This window comes from Nycticebus coucang, chromosome 6 (assembly GCF_027406575.1).
Source record: "Nycticebus coucang isolate mNycCou1 chromosome 6, mNycCou1.pri, whole genome shotgun sequence".
In the NCBI taxonomy this organism is placed as follows: domain Eukaryota; kingdom Metazoa; phylum Chordata; class Mammalia; order Primates; family Lorisidae; genus Nycticebus; species Nycticebus coucang.
In genome coordinates, this window is record NC_069785.1 from 152,695 (window position 1) to 161,607 (window position 8,913).

Sequence of the window (8,913 nt, forward strand, 5' to 3'; positions counted from 1 at the left end):
CATGTGAGTCTAGTTATATTCCAACAACTTCCCCCACAGGATCACAGACAAGCGTGGACAGGAAGGAGCCCTGGCCTGAGTCCTGTGTGTACCTGAAACAGAATATGAGAGAGGCTGAGAGGGATTATTGGGACCCTTGTGCACCTGCTCCAAGGTGCACATCAGTCTAGGAGGGGCCTTGGGAGTGCTGGGCTATGTCCTCTGGAAGCCTCCACTGTGGGGCAGGGTGTAAATATGCAAATTCAAGTGAGGGACACCCTCTTTAAACTCCCTGGAGAGTGGGCCTCCTGCACTGCTCGCTGGATCCTCAGTGCAGCCCTTTCTGTGCTCCAGGATGGGGTCTGCCGTCGTCCTCACCCTGCTCCTGGCTGTTCTCCCAGGTCAGTCCTGGCTCAGGATCTGGGGTCACAGGAGGGGTTGGCAGGAGGGGCCCTGATCTCAGTCCTGCTTCTCCCACACAGGCGTCTGTGCCCAGGTGCAGCTGGTGCAGTCAGGGGCAGAGGTGAGACCTCCCGGGGAGTCTCTGACGATCTCCTGCAAGGTGTCTGGATACAGCTTCACAAGCTACTATATGCACTGGGTGCGCCAGAGGCCCGGGAAGGGCCTGGAGTGGGTGGGGAGAATTGATCCTGATGATTCTGAAACAAACTACAGCCCGGCCTTCCAAGGCCACGTCACTATCTCCACCGACAAGTCCATCAACACCGTTTTCCTGCGGTGGAGCAGCCTGAAGGCCGAGGACACCTCCATGTATTTCTGCACTAGGGACACAGCGAAGGAACAGCCGTGAGAGCCCAGAAACAAACCTCTTGCGGGGAGCCGCCGCCAGGGGGCGCCCGGGACACAGGCGCGGAGTTACCCAAGGCAGGTGCAGGTGGACTCAGCCCTGGTTTCTTGTAGGGTCCTGGCTTTCTCTCTGTAGAACAGTTATCACAACGTCTGTGGATTCATGGTTCCGAGCTTCCCTCCAAAGTCTCTGATTTAGATATGTTTCTGGTAGTAAGAAAAAAATGTCTCCAGTGCACAAAAGGCACACAGAGGCTTGCGATTACATTGTCAGGTCCCCAAATGTACCTTAATTAGCAGCATTTCTGAATAAGTCACTAAATATAATAATACAAATTCTTCCATGGACCCCACTATGAAACAGAGAACCCAGAACATAAATTTCCTTCTAGTCAAAAAACAGGATAAAACCCTAATAGTTAGCAGGGTCCTAGGGAATCACTCTATTTCTCAGGAAAAGAAAGAAAACCCCCATGGTGTTCAAGGTCTAAGAAACAAGCTCAGGACAATCAATTGTAGTGGACATGACACAAGGTCAGAGAGGCCCCCACAAACGTTTAGTGTGGATGTTGGCTCTGCTCATCACACAGACACACACACACGGTGAACACAGAAAGGTTTTTTAAGTCCAGTATTGAGAATGTCTGCTGAGAGCAGGAAAGCTCTCTCAAGAAAGACAAAAGTGGCTTGATAGAGCAGAAAGGGAGACTGGCTCATGATTTTCATAAAGGCTCTGTGGTGGGTTAGATGGGGCTCCCACTAACAGGAAAGGTCTTGTGGGGGTTGAACTTCACACTGATATCTTCTGATCCAGCACCTGTGAATCATGACTAAAATTCCCTTGAGTTTGGCAAATAGGGAAGGTGAAGGGATGACCCTGAAGATTTTCAGCAGACAAACATCAACTAATAGATTCTCACTTCTTATTCCATTCAACAACTATTTTTTGAAAAACAAGTTTCAGAATCAGAGAAAAGACAATGGATGGATAGACAGAAATCATCCATTGAGAAATAGAAGATATTTTATCAGTATGAGCAAATAATAATAATGATGATGAGACTGAGAGGGTAAAGAGTTAGGCAAAGCTCTCAGTCTATGGTAGGTGGAAGCTTCTCACTGTTCATGATTATCAGCTTATTCTGTAGGTCTTGGGTCTGCTCTCTGCTTCAAAACACCAGAAGCTTCTCAGTTTCTGTGAGAATTCTCAGGTTTGCATCATTTATCAGAGGAGACTCCCAAGAGACTACAATTCTCTATTGATTCTTTAGTTGTGAAATATGAACCCAAGAACTGCCTCATTGGAATTTCACTACTATGATGATTTTTTCACAGTCCTTAATAATATCTGTCCAGTGTGGCTCTGGTGCAGTGTTCACCTGATGTCCCCTCCAGTACACACTATTACTTGCTTGAACATGACAGAATTTTAGAAAGTTGTAGTAAAAATGTAGCCTAACTCGGTTGGTGATAGGAGTGTGTATAGCAAATATACTAGTATCAAGACTTTTTGTCCCACATATAATATCTAAAATGCTACTATTTGTGGAAAAGTCTAAATGTAAGATCTGTCCAGGTACCAAGCCATTGGGTAATAACTGAAGTGTCCTTAAGTGAGTGCTATATGACATCGCAAGTGATAATGGCAGAGCTCTTGCCCAAGGGAGTTCAAACAGGGTTTCAAATTGTGAAATCTTGAATCTAATAATGGCAATTTGGTCGACATTTTAGAAGATTTTATATGGATCACTGCTATGTCGCATAAGTCATGGTAGTGTCTTACAGGTTTAGATGAGATATAACCTAGGTTGAGGCTGCTTTTCCTGTGTAATGATCTGCTACAACATTTGCTTAGCTTTCATGCTATTTTTTTGGATAATTTCCAAGGTTATATCATGTCTCTAGGATTTAAAAATTTAATTAAATCTTTCTCAGCTTGTTATTCATTTTACTAGAAGTTGTAAGAAACACTTCATTTTCAAAGCATCCCAAATCCACTTGCTATTCCAAACACTTGTGAATTTAATCTGTTTTTGGCTAATTGACAAGCTGCATGAAGTTTAATTGACTTCTGCAATGTGGGTCGATTTTTCATCTGGTGGGGGACCATGTTCCAATGGAAAATTTGCTTAAGTGACATAAACTACAGTTTATTAACCTTCAATTGTACTATTGAGGTATGAGTAGTAGATAAATAATATTACCTTGGGGACTTCGGGAGGAATCTTATCTAAAATATCAGCAAACTTTTCCTGATGTAGCTAAAATAACTGGGCCTACACTTAGCAGTAAGCTATGTCGCCTGTCAATCACAATGTGACTCACCTCTCCTGAGATGCACTCTAACTTGACAACCAGTTACTTTTTATTGTAATGCCTCTGAGGTATCATTTATAGCTAATTTAGCAAAAAGTAAGGCAAATAATAGGAATTGAATAAAAAGTGAGAAAAATAATAACCTACTAAAATAAGAAACCTGGATGTGAGAAGCTCCAGCCTTGGCTCATTCAAAAGTTTATTCCATTCGGAGTTTTATTTTCTCAGTTTTCCACACTGATACATTCAGAATGTCAGCTTTATTCCTGATTTTCTAAAGGAAAGGAGAAAATTGTGATATGAAGGTAATATGGTTCTGTAAACATACTAAATAGAACCTCTTATGATTGAACAAGAGTAAGAGACAGGCTCATGCCTGTGATCCTAGCACTCTAGGAGGCAAAGGTGGACTGATTACTAGAGCTCAGGAGTTTGAGTACAGCGTGAGCAAGAGTGAGACCCCATCCCTAAAAACAGTCAGGTGTCATAGTTGAGTGAGGTCTGATGTTGGACATCAGAAGCTGAGACTTGACAACCATTACAAATATTAAAAACGATAAGGGAAATTGCATGCAGGAAAGTAAAGGGTAGTAATATAACAAGATTTCATTAAATAGTTAATTATGTGGAGATATTTTTATAAGGAATGTAATGGAAAATGGAATTATTTTGGCCAGTGGTGTAATGTTACTTTCCTAGGTAGCTAATGCTTTTTACAAATATTTCTGTTTTTGTTTGTTTGTTTGTTTGTTTTTTGTAAAAGTAAATTGATTTCAGGTTAACGTAAGGGTACAAACAACCAGGTCAAAATATTTTATTCTGTCGGGTGCAGTCCCTCTTATCTTTATGGCTCCCACACAAAAGAGGTGCCAAACAGGGTGGCACCTGTGGCTCAATGGAGTAGGGCTCTGGCCCCATATGCTGGAGGTGGAGGGTTCAAACCCAGCCCTGGCCAAAACTGCAAAAAAAAAAAAAAAAAAAACAAGGGGCAGGTGTTCCAAATACCCTACCCAATTCTCATTCCATGAGAGCACAACAAATGCCTCCCCCTAACTAATTACCCCCAAATTTGAATTGAAATGGGTTTTTCTCCTAACTGGGTGTACATGAGATTGTCTGATGGCTTCATAATAGTATTGATACATTGGATAAATGCTTTTCCATTCTTGTGATATCTTACTAAGAGGAATGTGTTTCAACTCCATCCAGGGTATTACAAGGGATATGAAGTCACCATCTTTTTTTAATGGCTGATCTTTTTTTAAAATGTTGATCTATTCCTGAGTTGATGGGCCTTTAGGTTCTTTTGACTTCTTGGTAATTGTAAATTGAGCTGCAATGAACAGCCTAGTGCAAATGTCCTTAATATAAAATGATTTTTTTTCTTCTAGGTAGATACCTAGTAGAGGGATTTAAAGACAAGATTTCCCATGTGTTTTTTGAAAGAACTCCTTCAGTGTATTAAATATTCATATGTTTCATTACATTAGAAGGCTCTTCATGACAATTAAAAAGTGCATTCTATTTTTTGTATAGCGTCAAAACTTCATGCAACATAGAAAGATACGTAAATATAGAAGAGTCCCCAAAATAATTTTACACACTTTTCACAAATAATATGTTCCTTTTGTGACCAGTGTCATTATAAATTGACGTTAACAAATGCACTCATTTTAAAAAACGCACTTTCTGAGCTTGCTACATTTGTATGTAAAAATTTCCAGAGCTCGAGGAAACAGAGTCCAAGGCAACTGAGAGTCAGAGAAACCCATTCTCAGAAGGTGACTGTCTGATGCCTCTACCTAGACCCAATCCAGTTCTTTATTAAATTCAATCAAATTCTCACTAAAATTGGTCCCCTGTTCCTGATTTCTAAGAGGTGACAGATCTGATTCCTTCTTCCAGCTCCCAGCTCTGTGCAAGGCACAGAGAAGAGGTACAATAAATGTTTAGGAACAATGCTCCCAACACCACTCCATGTCCCTGTGACTTTCAAGTCTCCCCATCTGAGAACACCAGAGAGCAGGTCACACTAGGGTGATCTGAAGCCTATCTCAGCCTCCATGCTGAGTCCATGTGTCATACACAGGTAGGATTCTAGGGCACTCAGGGGCCCCTGCAGGACAGGCTGACTGGTGTCAGGCACAGCTGGCTGCTGATCCACAGGCACCTCTCACAACTCACACACTTTATGTCCCGTGTGTGTCATGATGCTGAAACAACCCAGGGCAGCACCGCAGGTGATCCCACTGGGTCTGGGGTCAGACAGTGCTCAGCAAACAGCCTGGGTGGGCCTGTCTCCCCCAATTTCCCTGATGTCCCAGTGACAAGAGCCCAAACATACAGGGTATAGCAGACAAAAGCAGGATTAAATTTAAAAATTGTAAAGCTTATTGTGCAGAAAAAAAAATTGAACTGAATGGGAGACCTTAAAGTAGAAGTTGTGAGAGGATGCGGGGCTCTTGGCAGTGAGACAGCAGCTTTTAATGCATGAGTGAACTTCTACATGGATCTGTGTTGTCCTATTAGGTCTGTGTAAGCTTACTTAAAGTTATCAGGCAGACATGAAGGAAAGTGGAAGTTTTGTTTAGGATTGAGGATAGAATTTTCAGAGAAATCCAAATAGTTTCATTATCAGGCACACTCTTCTGGGCATTTGGGGTAAGGATATGCCAAGCTGTGGCCTCTACTTACATTTTATTACTCTGTCAACTATCTGTGATCAGCCAAGTTATGGAAAAGTGCACAGCACATGCCCTGGGAAAGGGCTCAGCTACAGCTCGGACCTCACCTGACAAACAAACAATGTAACCTAACCATTTGTACCTCATATCAATCTGAAATTTAAAATATAGTAATTTAAACAGGAATGAGAACATACATAATCATGAAAATATATTTTAGAAAAAAAACATTAAGTTCAATGGAAGCAGATGGTCTGAGTGTTGTACTGAGGGGCTGAGGAGGGAGCGGCAAGACTGAGAGTGGAGGCAGCTGCAGCCTCTGCTTCCTCAGAAGAACCGAGACATCCAGGAGACACCCTCCCTTCCAATAGATTGTCCCACAAACACCACTTGAATAAAACAGAGAGGTGACAGGGACCACCAGGGGTGGACGAAGGGGCAGTGAGGCTGCCTGCCCAGGGTGCTCAGAGCACTGCCCAGCCCCAGCCTGGACCAAGAGAGCGGGTGAGTGAAAGTCCCCAGGGCCACACGATTCCCTCCAAAACCTTTACTCCTTACTCCTGTGATGTTTAGAATGTGCCTAAATTCCTCAGTAAAGGGACTGAAAATAATCAAATGCACAATTTTGTCCAAAAGAACAAAGGGAAAGACAGATAATAACATGAGAAATGTCTGCAATACATGAAAATGCACCTGTTTAATTCTGCGTCTCTTCACACGCATAAGGTAATAACAGGAGTGAATAGACATCAAGCCACATTCCCATAAAAGTAAGAGGGTCTGCATGTATAATCACTCAGTCTGACTTGGGGTGATTGGGTTCAGTGAGCATTTGGCTACAGGCATGAGAAGCACAGGCCCAAATATGGAGCTCATTCCGCCCAGGTGAGAGCTCTGAACACAGAAAGACAATATGAGCCTCTCTGTACATAGAAAACATTTGACAATACATATTGTGTTTCCTCTGCATGTGCAGAAGAAAAATGTTACCTGTAACAAGCCTTTATTAAACAGAGGCAATATTTGTTGACCAATTATACCTGCATAATATTCCATGGTGTACATATACCACAATTACTTTTACTAATTCTTTCATGGGTTGATGGGCACTTGGGCTTCTTCCATGGCTTAGCAATTATGTATTGGGTTGCAACAAACATTCTGGTGCTAAGATAAAACTGCTTTTGGGCTGCAGTAAACATTCTAATTGCTAAGATAAAACTGCTTTTAAATGTAAAAATATTTTTACTGGAATTAGACGATATCTCAAGGTAGTTTTGATTGCCTTTCTCTGATGATTAAGGATGATGAGCACTTTTTCATGTGTCTGTAGGCCATGTACGTGTCTTCTTCAGAGAAGCTTCTATTCAAGTTCCTTGCCCACGATGAGATGTGATCACTTGTTCTTTTCTAGCTGATATGTTTGGATTCTTTGTGGATTCTGTTTATCAAACTGTTGCCAGAGACATAACCTACAAATATCTTCTCCCGTTCTGAGGGCTGTCTGCTTGCTTTATGTACTATGTTGTGCAGAAGCTTTTTAGAAAGACTAGCCCACATCACAAAATCCCAAAACCATAGATATTTGCATGGATGTGGAGAAAAGGGAAAACTTCTGCACTGCTGGTGGGAATGCAAACTAATATGTTCCTTTTGGAAAGAAGTTTGGAGATCATTTAGGGATCTCAAAACAGACCTGCTATTCCATATTGTAATCCCTCTACTAGGTATATATCCAGAAAACCAAAAATCACTTTATAACAAAAATATTTGCACCAGAATATTAATTGAAGCCCAATTCATATTTGCTAAGCTATGGAAGAAGCCCAAGTGCCCATCAACCCACAAATAGATTAATAAATGGTGGTACATGTACACCATGGAATATTATGCAACCTTAAAAAGGATGGAGAGTTTACCTCTTTTACGTTTACATGGATGGAGCTGGAACATATTCTTCTTAGTAAAGTATCCCAAGAATAAAAGAAAAAGTATCCAATGTACTGAGACCTACTATGAAACCTATATCTAATCACCCACACTTCCATGTTTAAGCTATAACCCAACTACAGCTGAAGATGAAGGGTAAAGGGCAAGGGGAGGGGAGAGGAGGGCGGAGGATGTGTGGAGGGAAGGTAATTGGTCAGACCACACCTATGGTGCATTTTACAAGGGTAAATGTCAAATCTCCTAAGTGTAAGGTATAAACATCTTCAACAATAATTAAGAAAGTGCAGTGAAGGCTATGTGAACCAGTTTATTGTAAGAATTTCAAATTGTATATAAAACCAGCACATTCTACCCCATAAAAGCATTATTATACATAGCTATGATTTTATGACTAAAAAAAGGTTAAAATGTTCAAAATAAACATGTCAGGTATGCTATATTTCTATCACAGCTCAACCTCATAATAATCTATTACAACTTTCCAAATCCTACACTGGTTAAATATTTGCTCCAGCACACCCACACCTGCTGTGGGCTCTGCCCTCCCTCAGCCTCCCACCCAAGACCTCCTATATAGCAGGAGCACATGCAAATAAGGCCTCCCTCTTCTCATGAAAACCAGCCCAGCCCTGACCATGCAGCTCTGGGAGAGGAGCCCCAGCCCTGGGACTCCCAGGTCTACCCACTTGCTGCTCAGGACTGAACACAGAAAACGCACCATGGAGTCTGGGCTGAGCTGACTTCTCTTGGTTGCTCTGTTACAAGGTCATTCATGGAGAACTGGAGACTCGGAGTATGTGAGCGGGTGTGAGAGAGAGAACAGAGGGTGTGTGTGGAGGTTTCTGACCAGGTGTCTCTGTGTTTGCAGGTGTCCAGTGTGAGGTGAAGCTGGTGGAGTCTGGGGTAGGCTTGGTCCAGCCTGGGGGGTCCCAGAGACTCTCCTGTGCCGCCACTGGATTCACCTTCAGTGATTACTACATGCCCTGGGTCCGCCAGGCCCCAGGGAAGGGGCTGGAGTGGGTTGGTTTTATTAGAAACAAAGCTAATGGTGGAACCGCTGAATATGCTGCACCCGTGAAAGGCAGATTCACCATCTCAAGAGATGATTCCAAAAGTGTTACCCATCTGCAAATGAACAGCCTAAAACCCGAGGACACGGCTGTGTCTTACTGTGCTA

General features: G+C 42.4%; 1 gene segment (V, D, J or C); it reads left to right on the forward strand.

The window, feature by feature from the left end:
- Positions 1-311: 311 nt before the first annotated feature.
- On the forward strand, positions 312-790 carry LOC128587707 (immunoglobulin heavy variable 5-10-1-like). The segment is given in 2 exon segments: positions 312-380; positions 462-790. Coding segments are annotated over 2 exon segments (375 nt in total).
- The last annotated feature ends 8,123 nt before the right edge of the window (positions 791-8,913 follow it).